Below are 26,424 nucleotides of genomic sequence, written 5' to 3'. Positions count from 1 at the left end.
ACAGTTTCCTCTCTGGTCAAGGCAATTTTGAAATCGTAGTGGCTAAATTTGTGCAAGCATACTGCAGTGTTGCAACATTTCATAGTTTCCCACAGTCCTCTTGTGAGCACGCATAAGAATAGTTGGTATCTCCTCACAATACACGTTCTGCAGTTAAATAATGGCTGGACATTATTTGCTTTTCAGTGATATTTGAAGCCCAAAAATATCCTACAGTAAGGCCAAACAATGATGTAATTTATGGAGTTAGATAGAGGGAAATCCCCATCAGCCTGTGTTTCCAAATGCTTCCCAGAAGTGGGAACTAAGATAATTGGAGTTGGTTAAATGTAGGAGGATACTGAAAAAAGATGTTGATGAGTACGAGCAAGCTAAAATGGCTTGTAAAACGAGAGATTTACCACTAAGTCCTACAAAAACAGCAACCACCTTTAGTCATTAGGTTTAATTACAGTAAGCTTTGCAGGGATGTGAACTCTAAAATAAACATCCTGACTTACACGTGTTTTTTAAGAAGCTCATACGAGCTACTAAAGGCATTTACATGTTTGGATTTACGGTTTCAACCACAAATGAATTTTTAAGTTCTATTGTAGTTAGTAATCTTCATAGTTTGAAGTTTTACACAGTAACAGGAGACAGTCCGAAATTACAGTAATAAAGTTAGTTAATATATTGTTTAGCTTTACGTTTGGGCCATTAAACGGTTCAGACTTTTCCGACTTAAAGGGCAAATGTGTTATAACTACAGGCGAGTCTGAAAGTACTTCTTTATTAACCACATCGCTTTTGAGGCTGTTTGCTCTGCAGTGAACTGATCTTTGCCCTGCACGCACAACATACGGCACCGCGTCAGCCAATAGGAAAGAGACTCATTTACTGTACGTATTACGTAGCCTAATGCTGCTAGCCCGGTAGCTGGTTTGCTAACAGGAAAGAAGATGGATTCTCCCATACTGGTAATGTTAGCCCATTTATTCATTTCTGACGATGTAAAAGCCACCAGCGTTATCTCATTAGTACTTCACATAAGTATTTACTAGCAAAATGTTTCTCGCGGTTTTGTTTTGTAGAGTCAGGCGAATAATCCCAGTGCTAACTACAGTAAACGGGTTGGCCGTTTTAGCTAAGGAGCTAGCATCTTTAAAGTTAGCTCGTATATGCGTTTGTTGATGATGTGGAACTGTCATGTCTCCTTCACGATTTGGTGATTTAGAAGTCTTTTAAATAACATTTAGACTGATTTTGTGACGCCAGTCGACACCCAATTTATTCAATTTACTTGCATAGTTTTGATAGTTCATGTTTATTATTTAACATACGAGTTGCCACATTTTTAAAGAATTAAGGCGAATTCGTTCCTGGGTAGGATAAACAATGCCTAACGTGTGCTGTCTTCACAGGAACCGTCCTTATACACGGTCAAAGCTGTTCTCATTCTGGACAACGATGGAGACCGGCTTTACGCCAAGGTATGAATTTCAGACATCTGTGCCATCATGATACTTCATTATTATTAACGCCGGTGAAATGCCAAATAGTGATCTTCTGCGAAACAGTGAATACTGGACAAAAATCACTGCTGATATTTAAACGCATGTAAATTAATTATTGGCCTATAATCTGTCAAACTCTTGTGAATGGTGTCAAGTTATTTTGAGACTGCACTAATTTTAATTCTGATTAAATATTCTGAGTTTGTGCGGAGGGGCCCACAGGAACTCAAAGAAAAATCATGGAAACACTCTTGCTCTGAAGTTAATTTTTAATTGCCACCTAAAAAACCCCCACCAAAAAAACAAAAACACTGCCTGATTCTGTAAATTCTCACATAGCTACATTAAACACAAAATTCAGTCCATAACAAATGCTGTATTTTTTTCCTGATTAAAAATTATGTGCTAAACAGCTCCCAGTTACTTTAGAAAAGTGTAAACCTTTAAAACATGTATGACTCACTATTGTCTCGTTTTCTCATTTTGGGTTGATTGTTTGCAAGAAAATGTCATCATCTAATAATAAAAATGAAAACTAGTGAAAAGGATGTAATTTTTAGACTAATATCTAAATGTGACTTAATTTCTAATTTCTGCAGTATTATGATGACACGTACCCGACAGTGAAGGAGCAGAAGGCATTTGAGAAGAACATATTCAACAAAACGCACAGAACAGACAGTAAGTCGTCTTTACACTGTTAAAAACAGTTACTTTGCCTCAATGCATACCTAATATTGAGCATGGTTGTTTTTTTTATGCCTCTTTAGGTGAGATAGCACTACTTGAAGGCCTCACTGTCGTCTACAAGAGTAATATAGACCTTTTCTTTTACGTGATTGGAAGTTCACATGAAAATGAGGTAAGTTTAATGACCATAAAGTTTTGTAATGAATCCTTTTTAAGTAGGAGTTGAAACTTGCTTATGTTGTGCTGAGGAAAGTGACAGCACATGCCGAATATGGATCCTGCCTCATCATCCAGTCTGTGATAGCCTGAGTAATGGTGTGAATCACGGTACATGAGCAAGTTTTGACTATTATTGTTTTGCACTTGGAACCTTATAATTGCACTAAACCACATAAGAAGTTTTCACAAGTAAAGTCCATAAAATTCCAGGTGAGTCCAGTGGAAACGCTGCCCTTTCTCACACGTGGCAGACAACTGGAAATAAACAGAGTCATTTGGTTCCTCATTATTGAAACATTTCTAAAACTACGCATGGAGAAAATGTTTTAGTTAACTTAAAAAAAAAGGGAGGGGGGCTTTTGAAAAACACAGAAACTAACTGAAAAAATTATGTTTGCTTACAAAGCTAACTAAATTAAACTTAAAAAAGTCAGCTTTACTCTTAAGGGTAGTCACATTTTATTTGTTAACTTATTAATATTGTAATATTAATAAGTTAACAACTTGATAATATTACAATACAATAGTACTCTTTAAATCTTACCCAAAATAATAAATCTTACCCCTGAATTATTATTATTATTATTATTTAATCTTTTAATTGTATTTATTTTTTGTTATTAAACTGATAAACAAACCTGAAGATTTACAAACCAAAAGAACTACATTAAATAGATTTGAATCTATTTAAATTGAATTGAAAATAAAAATGAAATAAAAAATTAAAACTAATGAAAAATATAAAAGTTTAATAACTCTGACACAGACTTCAGTGGGTAACCTGGTGGGTAAAGATCGTCTGATGACGTGATATTTGCGTTCACTTGTGCGCGTCGCAGGGTAGAAAAGTTGAAGGCTACAGCACACGTGTGAGGCTGAGCCTTAATTTCCATCTTCATTCTGTAGTTCAGCTTTTGTTATATAGTAAATTATTGAATTTTAAGTTTTTCACTCCCTCCAACTTGGTGTCAGGATAACCCCCCCCCCCTCCTCATATGTAACTTTGTATTTGTCTTACCGAATAGAATTTTAAAGCAAATTGTAGAAGCGTATAATTTGCTATCATGATTTGGCTATAAGCTGCTTTTCAAATGTATTAGTAGTATTTTGTGTCCCTGTTTTTTCTCACACGATATATGCGACTCTAGCAAATATGTCCTAAGTAAACCAATATAAATAAAAGAAACTGTTGAACCTTTAGTAACGAATCAAGTGTTTTAGCCTCAATAAAAAGTGGCTTTTATTTGTACACTGTTGTAATTTAAGAACTGCTTATATAGTGCACCGATTCTGATGTGTTCTTTTGTTTTCAACAGCTCATGCTTATGGCTGTTCTAAATTGCCTTTTTGATTCGCTCAGTCAGATGTTGAGGTATGTTTTTGCAGCAGTTATTTACAAACATACAAACTTTTTTAAGGCACATTTTTTTTCACTAAAATTAACGTGTATATTTTTAACTGCAGAAAAAATGTTGAGAGGAGAGCTTTGTTGGAGAATATGGAGGGACTCTTCTTGGCTGTGGATGAAATTGTAGATGGCGGGTGAGTAAAACTAACCTGATAATTCTGATTCTTGTCAGTCATCTTTTAGAGTTTTACATCACTTTGTCTCCTGTGCATTTCCTGCAGGGTGATCTTAGAGAGCGACCCACAGCAGGTTGTGCATCGTGTGGCTCTTAGAGTAAGTTGCTCTCCTCTGAAACATTCAGCCAATTTTGACATCGGTTGTTTCTGCTGCTAAAGTAATGTAATTGTTCTTGTAGGGTGATGATGTGCCTTTGACAGAGCAGACAGTCACCCAGGTGAGAAAAACATTCGAACTCTGATCTTCTCTCTCCCATAAAGTTTTAAGGCTCCATTAGTTTATTGACTGTTAAAACTAATTTCTTCAAAACCTGCAAATGCAAGGTCATTGCACTCATTCTCATCCATGCTCGCATTTTGCATTGTGTCATATGCACGTCAGGGTACATGACTACTCATTTGTTCAGTGGTGAGGTGGTAGGTAGCCAGCGGTGGTTCCTGTCTTTTAGCTCTTACATGTGTGTGTGTGTGTGTGTGTGTGAGCTCTTCTTGATTAATGCTGTCATTTAAGAGGCCTGAGACTGGCTACTACCACCCCTCCTTTGGCCATGATTAATAGCTGTGCCCAGTCCCCATGCTTTATGGTTATGATTCGGCTTTCCTTCAGTGGATTAAGATGATTAATGAGCTCTTGCATATTTTCCTTCATTCATATCACTTGCTCATCATTTTTTTCTCTCAGGATTTCAACTTTATTTTAATTGTGCTTACTTTATCTTCCTTGGTCGTGCCACTTGTGTTTTTCTTTTACTTTTATTTGGTACTGTTTCTCCTAAGGGTAGCCGTTCTTTTCTGGGCCAGTAAAGTCGGACTTTAGTCAATGTGATCTCTTTGGTCAAGCTTGTGTTTTTTCCACAGGTACTTCAGTCTGCCAAAGAACAGATCAAGTGGTCCCTTCTGCGATAAGAGTCATGGCTGCACCAGAATACCATCGAGCCACTATACAGCCAAGATTTCACAGCACTGATCTACATATTCCTTTTCCTCTGATTTCCACTCCTTCAGTTAACGCTGTGACAGTACTGACCGCTGGTTCAGTCACACTCCCAGGACTACTTGACAAAGTTTCATTTTCTGTTTTTTTTCTTGCACAGGCGTGCATTGTTTAACATGCTCAATGTGGGGATAAGATGTGCTGTACATTCCAGTAATGGTTGTCCTGTTTTTATTTCTGTTATGGTTTTTCTTTTCTTTTGTCTTCATCAAAGAAGCTGGTTGTTTATAAAAACAGTATACAGATGTAAGATGTTAATAAACACCATCATAGCTTGTGACAACATTCCACGTGTCTCCTTACAATAACAGTTGTGTCATTCAGGACTGCATCCTTCCACCTCCTCCACATTACTGTAAAACAATCCAGTCAGTTTCTGTCCCTTTCATTTACGTGGGTGTTGTGATTAAAGTATTATTGTAGTCATTAAGTTCTGTATGGGATCTTCCATCAGCAGATACAGTTAATAAATATCTGACACTGGCATGGGAAAAGCCATGATGTGTCCAAACACTACCTGTTTGTATGGTGTGGCTTTAATATTAGTTAGTACTCTGTTGCACATAGACTAAGAGTCGCGAACTGTTTGTTAACATTCATAATTCTGTTTAGCTTGCTTTTAACAGCTTCTGCATTTCAGAGTTGAACATTTTAAGTGTTCTTTGTTCTTCAACGCCTAAATACATAACAGAAGCTCAAGGGCTCCATCTCCTGGCGTTGGCAACAAAGTGCAAAAATACTGTGAACGGGAGGAGACTCATCCATGCAGGTCTGTTGTGGAACTTGCATAGTACTTGGTACTGTGACATGAGAAGTTTTATGGAGAAACCCCTGATTCATTTCTTTACTACTGAGAGCTGCTATGTGCACCGTGAATTGTGTGCTCCCATGTATGTACCCCCCCACCACCTTCATATGCTGAGCTTGTGCTCATTTGAATGCAAATGAAGGAAACCCCCCAGAGAGGAATGGGTACGAGTATAGGCACTAGATCATATTGGTACCTGATGCATATTACAAGAAAATGATATAACTGCATTCTTCCAGCGAGGTATTCCCATATGTTACAATTCTGATCTTTTCAAAGTACTCTTTGTGAGCAGAGATTTGTGTTGGCTGTGCTGAAAACCATGTGCTTATATCCATGTCTAATCCAAACCACGTTTGGTAGCAGGCCTTATTAGAGTCTCTTCTCTCCTCGTACTTTAGATTACATAAATTATCCTGAAGCCCTTTGCATGCTGTGACAGGTCTCAGGTCATCGAGCTACTGTTTGTAGGCTTTTTCACAAGCTGTCATATGTCAGAAGTTTGCCAATGTTTCTGTTCTGGATATCTAAGTAATTTTGCTCAGACATCAAAGTAAGAAACTGACAGAGCAAATGCTCTTGATGTAGAGGTGTCTGTGGCCTGGAGGAGTTTGCTGAAAGGATCACACACATTTGTGGTAATGTTGGAATCCAGAAGGTAAATTAGCGTTCCACCTTTGATTTGCCCCATGGAAAATTTTATACCTCCTCCTGTGGAAAAAAAAATCTCGTGAGAAAATAACCCGAGAGTGTGAGAAGCAATTGTGATATTTGGATTAATTCAATGTTAGAAATAAAATATTTATGTTTCCTTAGCTCAAAAAAACGAAAGGAAAAAACACCTGAAACATATCAAAAATACTGTGTATTAGGCTTCGTGACAGCGGTTGTTAAAAAAACAACAGTGTGCGTGTGTTTTTGCCTGGATGCATGCATGTGTGTTGTCTTTACTAAACAGAGTAGTGCAGTCAATGAAAACGGTTATTGGGTGTGAGCTGTGGTCCCAGTGTCTTGACTTTGCCCCAGTTTGTTTCAGTCCTTGAATCTGTGGCTCTTTATAGCTGCACAGATCGACTGAATGGAGACCATGATGATGCTACTTGTGATTATTAAGCGTTTTACTGGATAAAAAGCAGTAAGAAAAGGAAAGGTAATCATTATAAATGGACTCCATTATTGCACCAGTTTACTGTTATCGCAGCGGTTTGGTGGTATAATGAGGACAGCTGATGTCTCTGTGTGTGGTTTCACTGAAGGAGGAGGAGGGGGTGGGGAGATGAAGGTTAAAGAGGATGAGGTTAGCTGAAGTAGACAGCAGTAAATGTAATTAGATGAAATCCCAGTGAGGGCACAATGCGGAAAAGAGAGGGTTAAACCAGATCCCCACCCAAGGTGCCCGTCCAGACCCTCACTCTTCATCTAGATAGCCCTGCAGCACCATCGGCAGCTCAGTGACGCGATTTCATCCACTAATTACAGTTGCACCATCATAAAAACCAGCAAGGTAATTTATATTAATTATATAGGAATGAGTATAACAGTTTGAAACGCCATGGCTTGACATGCTGTACATAACATGCAGTAAAATTGTCAGAGACGTGTGGGCTCAGAGCCTTGTAATTGATCAATGCATACAGTGAAAGAGTCGCTCAGCGTGTGTGTGTGTGTGTGAGTGACTTTCTGAATTAGAGTCTATAAATTATCATCATCTGTAAGCTTACAGACTCTTTATGTCATAGTCAATAGGCCCAAGCACCCATCCAATGGCTTGTCCTGCTAACCAGAAACAACACAGGGGAAAACAATGACAGCATGTTGGATGCAGTACAGTAAATGTATTAAAGAAAGTGCCATTATACTGTCTGAGCGGAGCAAAGGGCAAGACCAAATGATGTTGGATGACCCACTGTATTAAAATTAACAAGGCCATTTTACCTCTACTGCTTTCACATTTCCACCCAGTATATAAAATTACTAACATAATGATGCTGCTTTAGTGTTTTGAAATAAAATAATATGAAAGGAAATCACTCCCTCGCTGGCTCATTTTTCACATGCCTTCATTTCCAGTGTTTAAAATAATAACAAGAGACCATCAAAAATCTATAGCATCGCTGCAAAGGCAGCATTTAGAAATAGGTCATCGAAGGCTGCTCGAAGCACGTGCGGCTGCATGTGTGAATGCGTGCATGCAGAGAAGAGGAGGTATGGGCCCGGGCCTGCTCCCTTTGCCTCAGCAGCATTGTGGCAGCCTGGTGTGGTTTATGACCGCAGTTGCCCTCTCCGGGTCTGTTTATGGATTCCCATAGAACAGAGAATCTTAGCCACTTCAAGGAAAGCCAGCCAAAAACAACACCTCCACCATTGCACTCTTGCCTGCTTTAGCCATAAGTCAGCCCACTATTTATGTTTCCCAAGGAAAAAAAAAAAGAGTTTTCATAGTAATGACATAAGATGACGGTAAATTCTGATGCTAATGTTTAATTTTTTTTTTGTTGATGTAAAATAAAACTGTCACCACAAATGTGTCTGCTTTATTGGATGCTGTTACAACTGGGTGAAAAAATTGTGAGGTTTGTTAAGGGAAAGCTTTTTTTTCTTGGGGATGGAATGGCATTGCCTTTGCAGGACCGGTTACTTTATGATACCTGTAAGATTTATTACATGAAAATGTTCAACTTTGACAGGATAATGAAAGTGCACCACCAAGGGCATTGTTAATCGAGGAAATATTCCACCTGATGTGTTTTCCCTCTGTTGTTTTTCCCACAGTTCTCTTGTGCCAGAGCAGTGCATTACTCTTCTACTGAAAGCATGCTTCAGAAGAGTGATGGTGAAAATCCTCCGAAAATGCTGCCAGTGGCTGGATGCAGCAGGATTGCTGCGTCCAGCCAGCAATCGCATTGTGTTTCTTTGTTGCTGCACAACAAAAACTCAAAATCCTCAAGCACGGCTGTTCAAGTTTGTTGAGCGGCTGGGTCAACTCCGCCATCCTGTAAAGGTGCACAGCTGGCTCACATCTGGTAAGAGGATGTGCTCAACTGCCTCCTCCAGACCCTTGCAGGCAGGGTGCACTCTGGAGGACATGCTTCTGGTGATGCTGTGTCACACCAGTCAGAGGTTACTGGGTTACTGCGGCTATCAAACAGTCAGCACTACATTTTGGTCCAAAAATGATGCAAAATTGTGCTAAAGAAGGAACATCAGTCATTTTCACTTGTCAACATCGGACTCCGGCATGCTGGCCGTAACGGTTTATGAGCGTTTCTGCTGGTGTTATTCAGCTCCCACCGCATCCGTCAAAGACTAAACATGGCTTACAGTTCATGTTTAGTCTTGTTTTGCATGGAAAAAAGAGGATCCTCTGGATAATCCACTCTCTTGTACTACAGTGTAAGTGTGTGAGTGTGCAGGAGCTCAAGAATGTAAAGAAAAAGCATTTTCTGTGGCATACCTCTAAACCCCCAGCTTGTTCCCTCCTCCCTCTGTCATCTACCCTTTCTCCCCTCCCTTCCCCGTGGATTCCCCAACCACACCACAACACTGTTAACAGAGCGGCCCTGACAGATTTACTGCCATCGTCTTTCCATTGGCCGCCAGCGTGACAGCTGAGATTTAATGCTGCCTTCTTATTGGCCAAGACCTGACAGGTTAATTTATAGGTGCACTGTGATTTGATGCCTCCTGCCTTTGAAGTGAGTTACAGCTCTGTCGCTTATAGGACACAGAAACGGTGTCAGGTTGCAATCGTAAAATCTTATCCCTGAAGGGAGGTGGCACTGGAGTATAATAGTCCTTACATCATAAGAGCAGAGGAGACTTTCTTGTGAGCACAGAAGGAAGAACAGAGAAATGTGTGGTATGGTTAAAAAAAAGACCACTAAATTTCTATTGAAAATGATTTACATAGATCACAAAGCAATATACTTAAAGGGATAGTTCACTCCAAAATGAAACTACATATTTTACCTTTGCCGTGTACTGTTTTGTTGTGAGTCGGCCTGGTTCTGGGTGTAGATTTCTCTGCTTTCTCTGGAATATGAATGCGTGAACTAAATACCTCTGTGTTCAAATTCCAATAAAATACATTTGAAAGAAAAAACCCAGCAGCGGTGATCCAAGAGTCCTGGCAGGGAATAGAAAGAGACAGCATATTTCTCCCATAATGGCGTCTCTTCATTGTTAAATCAGAATCAAATTTACAATCCTTCTCCTCATAAACAAGGTCTTGAATAATCAGGCCCCATCTTATCTTAAGACCTCATAATACCACATCAACCCCAGTAGAGCATTTCACCCTCAGACTCCTGGCTTACTTGTGGTTCCTGGATATTTAAAAGCAGAATGGGAGGGTTGTCTGTTTGTTTGGGTTTTCTCTGTATTATTGTAGCATCTTTACCCTACAACATAATGCACATTGAGGCCCCTTTTATTATGATTTATATTTTATTAGTATAATTAAATTGAATTGAATGTAATGGAACTGAATTCCACTGCGTCTCTTTCTGTGCTTAGGCTGCTGCCCTCATGAACTGGCCAAAGATAAGCGCAACAAAAGAGATGGATGAACTGTGTCTCTTTCTAGAAATATAGATCTAGTTAGTCAAAAAAAACAAAACATCTTGCTGTGAGCATTTACTTTTCTACCAAAATACACCCATCAACCGCATGACTCTGCTGACAGAAGGGTGCGTCGACTCGTGGTTAGAGGCTGTGACACCATGACAGGATGTAAACATTGATGGGTGTCCCCCTCAGCTTAGCTGTAATGTTAGAAAGCTGCATGCTACTTTGCGAGTTGCTACTATTTGGGTTTCTTTTGAGTAACTGGATCAGGATTTCTATTTAGACATAGTGCTTTGAGCAAGGCGAGTGCCCTCTGGTTGTGTTATATTAAAAACAAAGGCAGCCATCTCTATAACTGGTATGTCCCAAACTGGGCTGCTAACAGGTAAAGTGTTCGTTTAATCTTCCTGCCTCTGATTTGATGTTTTCCTACCTGAATATGCATAAAAAAACAAATATGGAATAAATAAACTTATTTCTCACCTCATTTGTTTAAGCTGTTTTCTTTCTACTCTCATTAGACATCTCTCACATCCAATAATGAGCAGATTTTCAGGTGACTCAGGGGTCAGAAGATCATAACTGATGGAATAAATCACTATATCGCTAAGCTGATCACCAGCAGCAAACTGCCAAAGTCACTTTGGAGTCTGACTACTATATCTGCTCGCTGCAGCCCCAGTGTTCGTGCAACACCGTCATCTATCTGCAGCCTATCTCTTCATCAGCCTGACAGTCAATCCTGACAAGATCAAGAAGACTGAGAATGTGGCCCTGTAACAGCCTTGACCCACGGAAATCTCTTAAGGGTAAATAGCATGACTGCCCCTGCTCCGTCTATCAACCTCTAGTGAATTCATGCACCGTTTCCCTTGGAAATCAAATCCCTCTCTTTACTCTCTCACTTCACACTTGAGGATGTCTGCTCAAGTGGAAAATTGTTGGAAAATAAAGAGACTGAGGAAAGCCCTGGTTTTGCCTTGTCAAGTGGGATTGCATAATTTCATAAAAGACCTTCTGTTGAACTCGATAACTTGGGGTTACACAGCATGCCCTCTGACATTGTGCCATGTCAGTGAAAGAAAACAGGCTTTACATCTTTAAAGAGACATGATCCCTCTGAACTCAGAGGAGTGATGGATTGTTTGAGTGTGTGTTGGAAGGGGTTGAGACAAATATACCTGTATAGAGTTAACAACAAGGTCTTTTCTGTAGGATCATGTTATTTGTGTCTGTTCTGTAATATATACATATGTAAAAGGCTTCTTTTATCAAGTCTACAGTTTGGAGTTCATGGAAACGGTTCGGTTGAAGCTTAGCATCTTGATAACCTCACACTACAGAATCTCCCATGTGTTTCTGGTCTTTGGAACATAAAGTTAATGGCTTATCAATATCTTTTCTCAGGGCAGTGATCGCCAAGGATCTCTGAAACTGAAATATGTTTTTACAGCAAAGAAAACAGTGATCTTGAGTGAAAGAGACAACATAGTCTGAGGCTATACCAAAGCACAGCAGTGGATTGAGTTGCCAGTGTTCACGATGTCAAAAGATCACCAGAATTGTCATTAGTCATTGTGAGGGAGACATGGACATTTGTACCAATTTTCATGGCAATCTATCAAAGCAGTTGTTTAGACCTTTCAATCAAATCTGTAAACGTCTCGAGCAAGTTTTAGAAAAGAATTCCAGGTGATAACTGTAGTGGTGTTAGAAAGAGCATATTTTCAGATACTTTCAGATTCATTTTTATTTATCTTTCTGATTGTTGTTAATGCAATTGGCCATTTTACATTGTTTCATTTCATGTCATGACCTATAATGCTGCCACGTCTGCTCCTCGGCAGAGCTAAACCATTTTAACTGCTTAGAGAGGAATAAGAGAAGGATGCTGTTATTACTCTGGGAAGGATGACATGATAGACAAAGCTAGTAGTGTTTTTCTCTACGGTCAACAATGACTAGCAACCAAAAGCTTTCACATAATGTAATAGTTACATACCACAGACTCACTGGTGTGAGAAGATTGAAGGCCTCTCGTGTTAGGCAGGCCACCTGCTGGACCTGCTGCAAGGAGTGAAGGAGAGATGGTAAATCATGAAATCTGAGGTTTTTTGCCTTTGGAGAAACGAGGCAGGCATTTGGCAAAAAAAAGGGGAAAAAGGGGGAAAACCCAACTGTAAAAAGACTGAAAGGCATTTCTTCATTTCTTGGCATTGAGCAGCATACAGGGCGCCCTATATGCTGCTCAATGTATGAGATCATGTATAAGTTGCTATGAGTCACGTTTCGCCCCAGTTCAATACATCTTCATTGTTGTTGAAATATCAAGTTATTAGTCATGCTATTAGCCAATGCTAGCAAGCTTCTTTAGCAAGATGCATCCATAAAATCTATATAATGCAACGACACTCATATTTGCTAATAAAACACTACAGTTTCCCTCAGCAAACCGTAAACACAAACTTTTTAAGCAGTCTATGCTCCACACCAGCCGCACTCATTTTCAGATAAACGATATTAAAGGAAAAGGGTTGTTTTCCTTTAGACTTCCACACGACTGGAAGTCTTTTTGCAAACAAAGATATCCTGACAGAACAACATTTGACTTTTTCTTTGAAAGCACTGTAGCAGATGACCAACATCAGCAGCACATACTGTAGGATATTTGAATTGATATAATTCATTTATTCCTGTTATATTCTTGTTGAAACCAGCGGACGCTTTGCTCTCTTCATCTTTCATTTGATGTGTCCTGGCAGTACTGGACGAGCCTGCCAATTAGGAACTCAGACAAAGTTGTGACTTAACCCTTTTTTGTCAGAGTGGACATTTTTGACTTGACAGGCACAAGTTTTGATTAGAAGCCTTAAAAACACGTTTCATGTGTCCCAGTAAGACACCAGGACCACCAAGACGAGGCTGGTAAATGAAACTCATATAACTGCCAGGCAGTCGAACTGTTTTCATTAACCCCACATCCAGTTTCTCTTATTTAATTAATTGCATATTGCAATGAGGGAATTTAGAAAATTCAGCTCTCAACTTCTGACCGTTCCCGGGGTTCATTTTCACGTATGAATATTCATGATTCGGATCTATCATCGCACACATGGGCTGAATACAAACTTTTCCCTCGTTACCCGTCAGACGGGTGAAAGCTTTCGCTCCTCTTCTCCTCTGTGTTGTATTTTGAGTACTGGGAATGATGTGCCGAGGCTAATTAATCTTGTTGAGTTGCACTAATTAAAAAAGAGTTGGCAGCCATCTAAATATGGGACAATATGAAGCATGACATGACTGAACGTTCCCATTAGAGAGATCGTTTTGAGGTGGGCAGACAACCCCTTTTTAACTTTCACAAGTTACTAGACTTTGTTAACGGTGAGAGTCGTGCACTGGCACCCTATGGACGCCGCTACACCAACTTTGCGTACGTTTTGGAAGCCATTTTGTCCATGGATTGGCATAAGATGGCTGCCTTTGACTAAAAATGTTCGTTTAATTCAGCAATTCTTTATTTCTGCCCCCTCTGAAGTTCTCATTTTGGTGCAGGATGCCTTTTGGTTATAACATAAACCAAGAATCGGCTGCATAAATAATTTATTCTTGAATAATAGCTCCTGGTATTAGAGAATATTACAATATTTGGTAATCATTAATAAGTAATGCATTCACACTTTCTTTGCTCGTTGTTTGACAAGAACTTTAGATTAATGTCAGACTCTTTCATGTAATATCAAATAATAACTGAGCGAGTGTGATAAGTCAAATTGATGTTTTTACTCTCAAATGCATGAGAAAGGCAGGGTGCACCAACAGAGTCATGAATTATTGTAATTTAAAGGTCTTTTTTAGCCGTTCTTTACATTTCTGCCGTGGCCCCGTGCTTCTGCGTGAACGTTTTAGGACGTGTTCACTGAGGTGTCACAGAAAATGGGAGTAACCTGGGCAAAGGGATTGAAATTTTAATGATGAGCAGCAGCACCGCACGCTGACAGTCATGGTACGCCTCAGACAGCTTAAATATCAGTGCTAATTAACGCAGAGAGGTGGGCTGTCACACGCATGATGGATGTTCGTAGGGGGCAGATCGTTGCTTTCAACCAACCAGCGATTCCTTTATTAATCAAAGCCTGAGATGAAAAGGCTCTCCCACACCTCGGGGAGAAGGAGATAGCAGGAGCTATTGTTAGGAGGGTTTGAGTCATTTGCAGCAAGCCTGTGATGTGTTTGATCAGAGGGCAACCAAACATTTGTAGGAGACAGTGGCTTTCTGCTGCTGAGCACTTGTTTTCCTAAACCTCTGAACCACCTACGTGATGACACGAGCCCCGGCGTACACAGTTAGCTGAGATTTACCGGTTGTTTGGGAGATTTCAGTTTGTCAAGCCTATGTTTTTTTCTGCATCCCTCTGAGGGGAGAGGTGAGCATGTAGAGAACTGGCCATCAGTCTTAAGGAGAGCTCTCCTCCCTGATAGAGTGAGCCAGACTGAGGACGAGGCAGCACTCCCACACTTTACCTCTGGACTGACTCCATGATCAGTCTGTCGTGCAGAGATGATTTCAAACCTAGATGATTTCAGCACTTTGTGCATGAAGATGGAGTGTTATCTCCCCCTCTCTGATCTCCTCCCCATCTACCTCACTTAAGGAGGTCCATTGTTAAGTGCCGGGGGCCTGTGGGTGCTGTAAATCAGTCTGCAGAGGGAGGGGATGTCTCCCATGGGGGAAAGCGCACACTCCCAGCAGCCTTCAGGCTGATCTCATCCTGCCTATCCTAATGCTGTGTAATTAAAGAACTGGTCAATAGCAAAGAAGGTGCTAAAGGGTATGATCTGCACTTCCTATGGTACAACTGATGTAGCAATACCCATGCAGCTCGAATTACAGGGCAGCAGGATGGAAGAAATTCTTCCCCATTCTCTTAAATCTGGCTAAAGCCACAGAGGCGTTTACGTCCATTTGATTGGGTCCTTTGGAAGAAATCTGTTAAACAAATCATCTGTATGAACGACTGTTGTATATTTCACATTTCTTCACTGCAAACTGCAGGTTTTGAAATTTGATTTGCCAACTCTGCTCTGACCAAAAGTGTGTTTATGGGAAATTTTACCTTATTTTTACAAGAAGCAGAATTTCCAAGCAGATGATTTACAGAGTTTAACCCCAGATAAGGTTTATGCCACAGCTGCCCTAAACTGAATCAACAATATCGGTAATTACCGAAATCATTAAAAGAAAAACATTTCTGTGATGGTTAATCCACCGGTATGAACGAGCTCTTAAATGATGCTGAAACTTAATTATTGTTATCCATGAATTTTCTATTTGTTTGTTTTACAAAAAATGTAATCTTTGATTTATTTATGACTTCTGAGAGAAGTCCAGTGTGCCGGCTAAAATTTGGGTATAAAAACATGAATTCCGTTTGTTATTCGCCTACCAAATAAAAATAACATTTTTAGCTTAGAAATGGTCCTTTGACATTTTCTATAAAATTTGGTAAAATAATTTAACCGAGGTTTTCTGTTTTTTTCTGACAGATGGCCTGATAAATGTGTTAAACACAGATATGTTTGTATGACATATTCACCAGATAAGGTTCACTGAACACGTCCTCCATTGAGCGTTTACTAAAATACATCCCATAAACTAAAAAAACCCAAAAACCAAACACTTTTACACAGTGCAGGTACCATCAGTGTCTTTGCATTAGGGAGTTCTGTAAAGACGCACTAAATTATGGCCCAGGTTTTACATGCTTATGTGTAAGAAAACGTTTGCTTGTTGAGTAATTGGTATGTTTGAGATTCGGTGTGTTTGACAGCTGGGTTTCTTGTTGTTCGCCAGCTTCACACTGAAGTCAGAAGAAGCGACGCTTTTGGTGTAAAGGAGGCAGCATTCTTTGAAACAACACACAGAGCACTGTGCTGAGGTTTGTTTCCATTTCCATGAACAGGCTGGGAGGAAACGCTCACATGGTCATGGCTGCCACCTGCTGACATAACTGCTGCATTACTTACACAGATGAACGTAGCAGACTTTACAGACTATCCTTCAAAACTGTTATTAGAAAATCGCCCACGAGCCCTAATTTCCCTCGGGATGAATAAAGTATTCTGATTCTGAACCTTTGCTGTAAATATATGACCAATACCAGCCGTTTAAAAAGAAACAACTTTATTTTTGCTTTGGGCCCAAAACTCCATTCACTACAGTGTGAAACTGACTCGATGTCACTCCTGGCATAACAAAATATAGGGGCTGATAAAATAAAAACAGATAAACAAAAAAATATTATTTTCCAAACAAATGAACAAAAGATCCTCCAACAAATACATGCAAATGAAAACAAAATATCCTAACTAATCACAGCTGCTGCACTAAAAGGGCAAGTGTGACATTTTCAAACTTTTGTCCTAAAAGCAAGCTTCGTGCTGAGTCACCATGGCCTATTGAGCTATAATAAAGAATAACAATGATCAGACTAAAGGTTAAACATCATCAAAACTTTGATTTGCCTTTGGAGTTTAGGTCCCATACATGCTATTTTCTAGCCCTAAAACAATTTATAGATATATATATATTAACTTCATAAACAGTAGACAGTCAGCAATGGGCCCAAACTCTTCTCACATATCTAAAAGTCTGACAGAAACAGATCTACCTGTCTATTATTAAAAAAACCTTTCGTCTAAATAATAGTCATCTACAACTGAACTAACATCTGCAGTCCAGTGACTTCACAATATACAGGCCTGAAGTTTCATATTGCCAGTAATCAACATACAAACGACCCTCAAAGTTCCACAACAAAGTACGACTTGTCATCTTCACTGAAGATGCTCAGTGTTAAATGACATGGAACTGCATTTAGATCACACTCAGTCAGGCAAACACACAATTCAGCAGTGAGAATCTGTATAGAGCCAATTTATATTATGACCTAGTTGACCTGGGCCATTCACACAAGTGCTGAAGAAAAAGGTCCCCAGTGCACTCGTGTGAAAAGCCTCGAGCGTTGATCCAGCTGCATTTAAAAAATATTACGAGCATGATTCTGACAATATTTCATAGATATTTAAGTAAGAGTAAACCTAAGGATTTACCAAAATACAATGAAGGGAATAAAAGTCTTAAAGTGAGAACAATCTCTGATCACTGAACAGGAAAAGGCAAGACAGCGGTTTCTAGGAAGGGAGCGTAACCACAATGCATTCATACGGCAGGTCATTTTACAGAAGCACGTCAAGAAAAACCTCATTCTTTGCCACACACGGGTCATCCCTACATCCAGTAAACATCAGCTTCAAAAAAACTGGAGCTCCTCGAAAATCTGTCAGCTGTTAGCCAGTGTAGGTCTTACAATTAGGGCCATATGCCTTTAAAACAAGGTAGAACTCTAAATGTGTTTGCCATGGTACAGATACCATCTATCCAATTCAGCTTTAGTGTTTGTTTTGGTTACCAGTAGGGACGTGTAGTTATTTTTCCAGATGTACAACAGCATGAACAGCAGATTAAAATATTTTGATTAATTTAAGACTTGTGCACAGAAAGAATACGGCACATAAAGTAAAAATGTTTGACTAATTTGATGGTTTTTTTCCTCTCCAACAATCTTTAACATTTAGATCAGCGGCATCAAAAAGGTCATTAAATTTAGCTTCACGTGTGTTAGCGACCTACAGTATTTCACTGACTAATCACTTCCTCGAGGCAGCACACAGAAAGCCTGCTGTGACCTTTTGCTTATAAGCTGCAGCCGGTACATAATTAGTAACAAAAGAAACACAAAACAAATAGGACGTTTTAATGCTTCATGGTTTTCTGTCTGTCTACATTAGCGAACCGTTCGTTTGAATTAACAGGCAGAGTTGGGGTTGACTGCAGGCTGAAAGCACGGAAGGTGCTGACTGTCCATGCAGTCACAAATTTTGTGTAATCTTCATTTATTGCCGCAATACGATGTCCGTGACTGCAAATGAGTCCGTTCCCCAATCGCCTTCTTCCTGGATTCTAAAGTGACAGTAGGTTAAAAAACCATAAAAATCCACTATGAGCTGGTGAGAGCAAACTAAAGGTTGGCTGTGGAAAAGTTGGGCTATTTTCAGGTCACCACTCCAAGGTGTGATGTTACTGAGCTGCAGACTGATGTTGGGTCTCTATGTGGAAGTTGAGGGTCAGACAGTCAGACGGTTGCTCGAAGGATGTAGGGGGCTCCATGAGGCCGGATGGGTAGATGAGTCCTGGGAGTACTGGCTTTCCTCTTTGCTCATCCCAACTGTACACAGCCGTCGGTGTCTCAGAAGCCTGTCTGTCCGTGAGAAGTTCTGAAGCAATGCAAACAAACATGTGGGCTTCAGCCAAAGTAGCATTTGAATTAGGGTGGGGTAGTACATTTCCAGCAGTTTTATTTGGGTGATGTCTGTCATTTTTCTGTTGCTCATTTATTGGTGTACCTCCATAAGAATTCCACTTGGTAAATACTTCACTTGTAAAACAGTTGCTAAAGTGGTTCAAGTAGAGATCTGCACACAGAAACTGGCTGAGATTCTGATCAGAATTTAGAATCGAATGCCTTGAAAAGCTTACACTGTCTGGTCGATGCCAAGTGCTGTAGAAAATCTCAATTTCCATTAGGGCTGGGCCATATCATACCGTTCACGGTAATACCGGTATAATGTCGGGCATCGATAAGAAAATGAAATATCGCGATAGAATATGGGTAAAACGCGCATGCGCAGTGCCTTTGTTTTCATACGCATATGGCGGAAAAAGCATGGCGGCGACAGAGAATGAGAAGGGCGAAAGTGGATCGTTGAATGAAACGGACGAACCAGAACTGGTTTGTAAAAATGCTGCAGCTTCAGTGGTGTGGAACTGGTTTAGCTTTCCCCCGTCAGATACACAACAAAGCACTATTTTTGGTAGCGCATGCTAGCGGGCCGTCGTTGTTACCGTGTTGTTTGGAAAATACGGCGCACTTAAAATCAATCCTTTGATTTTTCTGAAAGTCGACAGAGCCCCTTATAATCCCGAGTGCCTTATGTATGAACTCTGGTTGTGTTTACTGACCTCGAAACGATTTTATGTGCACAGCGCTGGAAAATCTGTCAAATGTTTTAGTACGACTTTGCTAAGCTACGAACCCGCACAGCTTGATGGGCATTACGGCAATAATAGGCAGGAGCCTCGCGGAGTGATACGTACTGTGCTTCAACATAATGTTACCGTATTGTGTGTATATAACCTCTTTTTAAGTTTTGTGGATGTTATACATGGTTATGCTGAGGATATGTCGGCCAGTTTCCACTGGAAATGCCTTTTGGTTAAACTGTCAGCGAGGAGTTTGCACTGTTACAATTTTATATAACTTTAATGCACATAAACAGCTGCTTGTTTAAGTGAAAATACATTGATTTTTTTTTTTTTGCACGAATAAAGTTGTGGAGTTGTAAAGTATTTTGTCTCGTGTCAATTATATCGTCAGTTACATCGTTATCGGAAATTTTCAAATGTATATCGTGATAAATATTTTTGGTCATATCGCCCTGCTCTAATTTCCATGCACAACCGATTTTAAATATAAAGAGGAGCAAAGATAGATAAATTAGCAGCATATGGCTAGTTTTTCACTTGCACTGCCCACATTACAGATTACGCACCCTAAACATTGTTTGATTGCTTCCTTTAGGCCCCCTCCCTTGGTAATTTTTGTTTTTCCAGCTTAAAACTAAAATATTTCTATTTTGTTTTTCTGTGTTCGTTTTTGTTTCAACACAGCGGGCACATGCAGTGCCATGTCCACCAATACATCTGCAATCCACTGTTGTTGGAGTGATTGAGACAAGCTGAAAATCTCTTAATGCAGGATCTGTTCAAGTACACCAAGTATATTAGTGAAAAAAAAAAAGTATGAATAACCTGATGGCAGCGATCGCACTGATAAGGCTTTTCTCCGCTGTGCACCCTCTTGTGCCTGTCCAGGTGGTAACGCTGAATGAACCGCATATCACAAGCATCACACGCAAATGGCTTTTCCCCTGGAAAACAAAACAAAACCCACACACGGGGAAAATGAATTTAATCATCGCTGATTTCACAAAAGACATCTAAATCTAAATTACTGCGTTAAAGTCTGGAGACACCTCTTTGATGAGAAAAGGGGTGCAAACAAAAACATAAAAGGCAAAAATACACTTTTGGCAATTCTAATGAGCTTAATAATTGATATTAGATATGACCAGCTTTTTTCAACTGAACTCTCTTAGACAAGCACTCTTGTCATTTCTTTATGCAGTCTTCTTCTTCAAGGACACACAAAGCTCTGCTTTGGATGTTGGCTGCTTTTTGTTCCGTTCGCTGTCAACATGATCCACACTGCGTCAGTAATGTTGAGGCCAATCCGAGACTGACAGTGTTGCATTGTGCGTTTTTTGTGCTTTTACTGCATTGGCTGTCAGTTTGGGATTATTGAAGCCACTACCAATGAGATCATTTTAAGATGGTACTGTATGGTGGATCAAAATCTGATGTTACTTCTCTGCTTTCAAAATTCCATCAATTTTAAGGAGATCTGCAACAGCAGTGACTGAAACGCAGCCCCAAACCATGACAGAGCCTCCACTGTGTGTTAAAGATAGCTTCAGACACTCTGTTGACCTCTCTGTGACCTACTCTGTACATTCTGATGACAATTTGAAACAACAATTTCAAATATGGATTAACTACTCCATAAGTCCTGTTGCCTCTGATTTTCAGTGTAGCTCTTGTTTGATTTGACATATCACAGCATTTTCTCTCCATTCGCCCTCCTAAAGAATCTAATCTCGACACCCAGCCTTCCACCAATTTCACTTCTTGTTCAGCAAACAGTTCAGAGAAGGTTCAGATGCATCTGCCGGGTCCTGTGTCAGGTCTTCGCTGGATTTGTCTTCCATTTTCTTCATGAAATGACTTTCAAACACTGTTCGTATGCTACAGATAGATTTTTAGGACTACCATCTTTTGTTTCCCACTTTTTCAGTTTCCTCATTTTTTTCAGTAAATAGACTTTTTTGGGAAAGACCTGTTTGGTCTAAATACTGTTTTATGCTTGTCAAGCTGTGTCATTACTGGCCTTTTTTAATAGATTCAACTGAAGAAATGGGAACAAATGACATGATTTTAAAGACACTATTTAAATTGGTTCTTTCCTAAGCTGTCTGTTATGTGTAGACATGACAGGGGTTTATTCTTGAGCTAGATGCCCTTTTCATGCTTTAATGATTCATACTCAGTGTTATGTGGCTTAACAAAGGAAAGAAACCCCACCCCTCTGAAAATCAACTATGAGGACTAGGGCTGCCACGATTTGTCGACTAGTCACGATTACGTCGACTATCAAAATCGTCGACGACTGATTTAATAGTCGACGCGTCGTTTGAAGCTTTGTAAGATCCCAAAAGACGCAGGAATAAGTGGCAGGATTTAAGAGTGTAATAACGGACTGAAACAGAAGATGGCAGCACTGCATGTACAAGGATGTCAGCTACCGTTAAACCCCGAAGAAGAAGAAGAAGCAGCAGCTGTGTCCCAGAATTCATAGCGCGGCCCAGCTCAGTTTCCAACAATGGCGGCAGCTAGTTAGTTTTAATATTACTCTTATTATTCTTTCTGGGTCACAAAATAAACGTTTAACATATTTTCAGCCGAGAATGTAGCTGTGTAAACCTCAAATATCGGCTCAGTTTATCAGGACACCACATATTTTCAAAAGCGCTCCGACGTTTTCGGAGACGTCTGTTACCCACTAGCTCGATAGCTAGCCGGGGGCTAGGTCACTAGCGCGGTGAGAACACCGGACTCCCGGCAAATTGTTTTCAAACCCACCGCCGTCTTTCGCTACTCAGGTTAAACATGATATATGAGTCACTTAGATAAATTAAAAATGTTGTTGTTTGGCTTTTTTTTTTTTTTTTTTTAGTATTTTATTTGTTCCTGAGTAAATCGGTTTGTCTGAGATTAAAGTTATAGTTTTTACACAGCTGAATAAACGTCAAGCAGACAGCTGATTATCAGAAGTGTGAGATGCTGGAGAATATACTCCGGTGTCCTGTTATATTTTAGATAGCAAGGAGTTTATTAAACTTCACCGAAACAATCTGCAAATTTCATTAAAATTGAATAAACTATCATCTTGTCTTTATTTTTAGTTAGCACCTTAAAAGCTTAAAGCTGTAAGCTAATGATAGTTATATAAGAGCAGATGCTGCTGGTGCAATAAGCTGTAGTTTTACGTCCAGTGGATGATGATCTGATTAGTCGACTAATCGCATAAATAATCGGTGACTAGTCGACTATCAAAATAATCGTTTGTGGCAGCCCTAATGAGGACTATACTGAAAATGAGTGAAAAAGCATCGATGTCCAAAGAAAAACTTGGAAAGACTGGAGAACTACTGCTCCGCCTTCTATAGCCCATTGTAAAAGATTATAACAAAACGTGGCTCCTCAGAAGCAAATTATAAAGAAAATGATGGCAAGATTTTTTGCACATTACTTTAGTATGAGTCTTATAATTGAGTTACAAATTAGGACCAATGCAGAACTCAGATCAACATACAAACTTAGAAGAAGAAACGTGGAAAAGACACATTTTACAAACTTGTCAACCAACCTCTGAAAATGCATCAAAACTGGTTAAAGGAGCAAATACTAAAAATAAAGGAAGTTGGTGGGTGTTTTTAAGCTTATTCTGAGCAGATGGGCTTTGAGGAAACATCCTCACAAAGACTTACCTAGTTGACATACAAAAAAACATAAAATAAATGAAAAAATAGTCCAATTGAAGTAAAGAGGTGAGGGTAAGTTCTCACCTGTGTGTGTAAGAATATGCCTCTTAAGGTGGTAGCTGCTCCGGAAAGCTCCATAGCAATGATCACAGATGAAGTTCTTCTGGACTTTCAATGAGCTGTCGTCATCCATATCAACTGATGGAACTAAATGCTATAAACGTGAAGACAATTAGATGAAATTAACTTAAGAGCAACAGTCTGTTCACTTTCTAATTTCAGTATAATTTTAACCTTTCTTTACCTCCACTTTTACTTTGTTGGCTAAACCGGATTTTTTGTGTTTCTTCTTGGGCTGCATATTCTGGTTTGCCTGCATGCCCTTTCCCTCAATTATCCTTGATGTATGATAATCTCCATCTTTCCGGATGAGCTTTTGAAAGATGAAAAAACGTGACAACAGGCTTCTGTTAAATGCTGCTTTGCAACCTGTGTACATTTGTCAACCAACGACTTAAATTGGCTTATAAAAGCAAAACTGTGAAATAACATCAGCAGACTTAAAGTGAGTTATTTCTCCATGCAAAATAAAGACGCATCTCTCACCAGGGGTGGGCAGCTCCCAGTTGATGGATGGCCCATGTGGCTGTGATGTGGCTGTCCATGGTGCACCTGGTGGCTGTGGTGGTTCTGGCTATGCTGCGAGTGGGTTTGGTGGCTTTCAGGACTGGTCCTTTGCCCCTGACCCAAGGGTGACATCATCTTCTTTTGGCCTGGGATGTTGTTGGCTTGCATTAGGGCCATGCTGGACAGCACTGCCTCGCAGCCCAGCAACCCAGCCTGACAATACAAGCAAAATGTCGTTTTGAAAAAGAGGAGATTGCAGGACTCCTCACGCAGCGAGGCATCAGAAGGAAGGAGAGGGGGACTGAACAATGGGAGTAACGGATACATGCATACGATAAAACCATGATCGTGATCTTGAGATGAAGAGACTTCCACTGACCCATTTCATATGGTCTCGAACAGAATTGCTGGAATGGTGTGTCATCGCCGTGCTTTGAATGCGTGTGTGTTTGTGGGGACAGAGGGGCTTCACTCGGGATGAGGGGTGACAGATGAGACTACACCCTCCAAAATCATCAGGGGCAAAAGTCTGAAAATAAAGGCATATGCATATATGACTAAAAATGTATGTGCAGCTTTAATACGTGCTGTCTATCAGACAGGAAAGCACCAGTTGCTCGGTACATGGCTGACAGAAAACACAACAATAAAAGGTAAAATGAGAAAAATGATGGAGATGAGGAAAAAGCTCGTTATGCACAATGCAACTGTGTAAATAATTCATTAACCAAACAAATCCTTCAATGACAATAGCCGGTAGTTGAATATAGAAATGATGCTTCTTTTTAAATGGTTTGCAATGCACTTTAGTCCAAGTGTAATGAAACACACACCTGTATCTACCTCATACAGCTGCAGTAATAAAAAAAACATCCTAAATGAAGCAGGAATTTGTTTGAAAGTCTTTTTCATGCACATGACAGAGAAAATTAGAAATCACATTACAAACACGTTAAATCAGTGTGGATTTTTAAATAATTACATTTATCAAAATATGTTTAAATCTGATTATGTTTTGTGTGTTTGTGAGAATTAATATCAGCAGATGTTTTAAAATGAATTTTAAAATAACAAGATATAAGTATTAGTCTTGAAAACCCTACACACAAATGTGGCTATTAAATCAAATCACTTTTATTGTCACATCACATGTGCAGGTACACTGGTACAGTACATGTGAGTGAAATTCTTGTGTGCGAGCTTCACAAGCAACAGAGTTGTGCAAAAATACAGTAACGTAAAACAAGCAAAATATAAGAATGGCTAAATCTGAGACTAATAAATATATGTACAATATATAATAGTATATGCATTACTGATTACAAAGGCTATGAATGACGCTGCTTCTGTCATACATGTAAAGGCCATAAATACTGTAAAAACCAAGCTACTAGGAGGTCGGTATAGCTCATTGGGTTTGGGGGGGTATATGTATATGCAGTGGCTTAGGTTCCAGTCTGCCTTGAACCCTGTGTGCTGTCCTGCTCTCTTACCCTCCTTTCTTGTCTGTTCTACCTGCATTTAATACTCGTGTATTAGATAATAAAATACATACAGCAGCTTCCCAGTCAGGTCAAAAGCTGGTGCTAGAAGTACTTAAATGATGAATGCATACAAACATGCACAATAAATGGCACGATTACTGCATGATCTATTATGGTAATGTAAAGGGGGCTGTTTCGACGACCCAAACCCACCCATACAGAAAACTCCATAATACGGGCAGAGATTTTTATTTTAATTGATTCGACCACATCTATTATTGGAAAACGCTTTGTTTTGCGATTCATTTGTAAGCTGGTGGGTTTATTCTCTGATCGATCTTACAAAGATCAAACAGTTAGCAGCAGTTAGCTAGCAACGTATCCCAGCTTTTTTTTTGGGGGGGGGGGGGGGGGGGGGGGAGAGAAAGTAAGAGGTTTATTTTTCCGCTGGGGTCACGGGACACGGGACAGACAGCTTTGTGTATTTCCGCGGGGGTCTGTATGAAAGTGTGCCGCACGCTGAGAGTCCCCGCTGAATGAACCGAAAGCAGAAAGCAGCTAGCCAGCCCGGAGTTGGATTTTGGGACAACTCTTGTGTGAGTGAGCGCCCACCCCACCCCCCGCCCCGGACAGCACAACAACAGGCAGGGCGTGCAGGCTCCGCGCCGACCTCAAAATAACGCCGCCCTCGCGAGCTACAACTGCTCCAAACACACGGGCACCAGAAATAAAACGTGTACAGAGCCGCGAGCGACGTGCTGCACACTCGACCGCTTACCTTTCGCTTTTCACAGTGCTGAAGATTAATATTTCTTGTCGCACTTCCAATTTTTTCTCAGTTTACAAACACTGACAGGAAACACCACCGGAAGTGCTCCCCGGGGAGAGTCCTGATTGGTCGTACGCCAAGACACGTGACCGAAGCGGAGTGACCCAGATTTGCGGCCATAACTGTAAGGTGTGCTGCAGAAGTTTTGTTTAAAGGCTTTGTGTCTGGCAGACTTTATAAATATTACATTTTGACTGAGAATACTATTTCTACACAAAGAAAGTAATTTTTTTGCTTAAACCTAACCAAATAATTGAATAATTAATCCATTACAAGACCAAACGCAGGTTCTCAGAGGTGACGATTTGTTTTATTGTTTGTTTTACATTACACTTACAGAAAGACAT

The 26,424-nt window shown here is 40.0% G+C and overlaps 2 protein-coding genes across 2 annotated transcripts; one reads left to right on the top strand and one right to left on the bottom strand.

Annotated features, from left to right (window-relative positions):
* Window positions 1-921: 921 nt before the first annotated feature.
* Window positions 922-5,400, top strand: copz1 (COPI coat complex subunit zeta 1). The gene is made up of 9 exons (XM_085343957.1): window positions 922-959; window positions 1,404-1,472; window positions 2,096-2,177; window positions 2,267-2,358; window positions 3,722-3,777; window positions 3,870-3,947; window positions 4,035-4,086; window positions 4,169-4,207; window positions 4,848-5,400. Exons 1-9 carry the CDS (start codon window positions 942-944, stop codon window positions 4,893-4,895), a joined length of 534 nt encoding a protein of 177 aa, XP_085200083.1. The 5' UTR covers window positions 922-941; the 3' UTR covers window positions 4,896-5,400.
* Window positions 5,401-16,562: 11,162 nt separating this feature from the next.
* Window positions 16,563-26,096, bottom strand: znf740b (zinc finger protein 740b). Its single transcript, XM_085344480.1, has 7 exons — window positions 26,027-26,096; window positions 24,144-24,293; window positions 23,744-23,977; window positions 23,442-23,570; window positions 23,222-23,351; window positions 20,289-20,407; window positions 16,563-18,694 (listed from the first exon to the last, which is right to left on the bottom strand). Exons 2-7 carry the CDS (start codon window positions 24,186-24,188, stop codon window positions 18,545-18,547), a joined length of 807 nt encoding a protein of 268 aa, XP_085200606.1. The 5' UTR covers window positions 24,189-24,293; window positions 26,027-26,096; the 3' UTR covers window positions 16,563-18,544.
* Window positions 26,097-26,424: the final 328 nt, after the last annotated feature.

This window comes from Diplotaxodon limnothrissa, linkage group LG20 (genome assembly GCF_057381915.1).
Source record: "Diplotaxodon limnothrissa isolate DT_005_m linkage group LG20, D_limnothrissa_male_GT1.1, whole genome shotgun sequence".
Classification (NCBI taxonomy): Eukaryota; Metazoa; Chordata; class Actinopteri; order Cichliformes; family Cichlidae; genus Diplotaxodon; species Diplotaxodon limnothrissa.
Note: the sequence above shows the minus strand (reverse complement) of the source record. Positions and strands in the feature narration are given on the sequence as shown.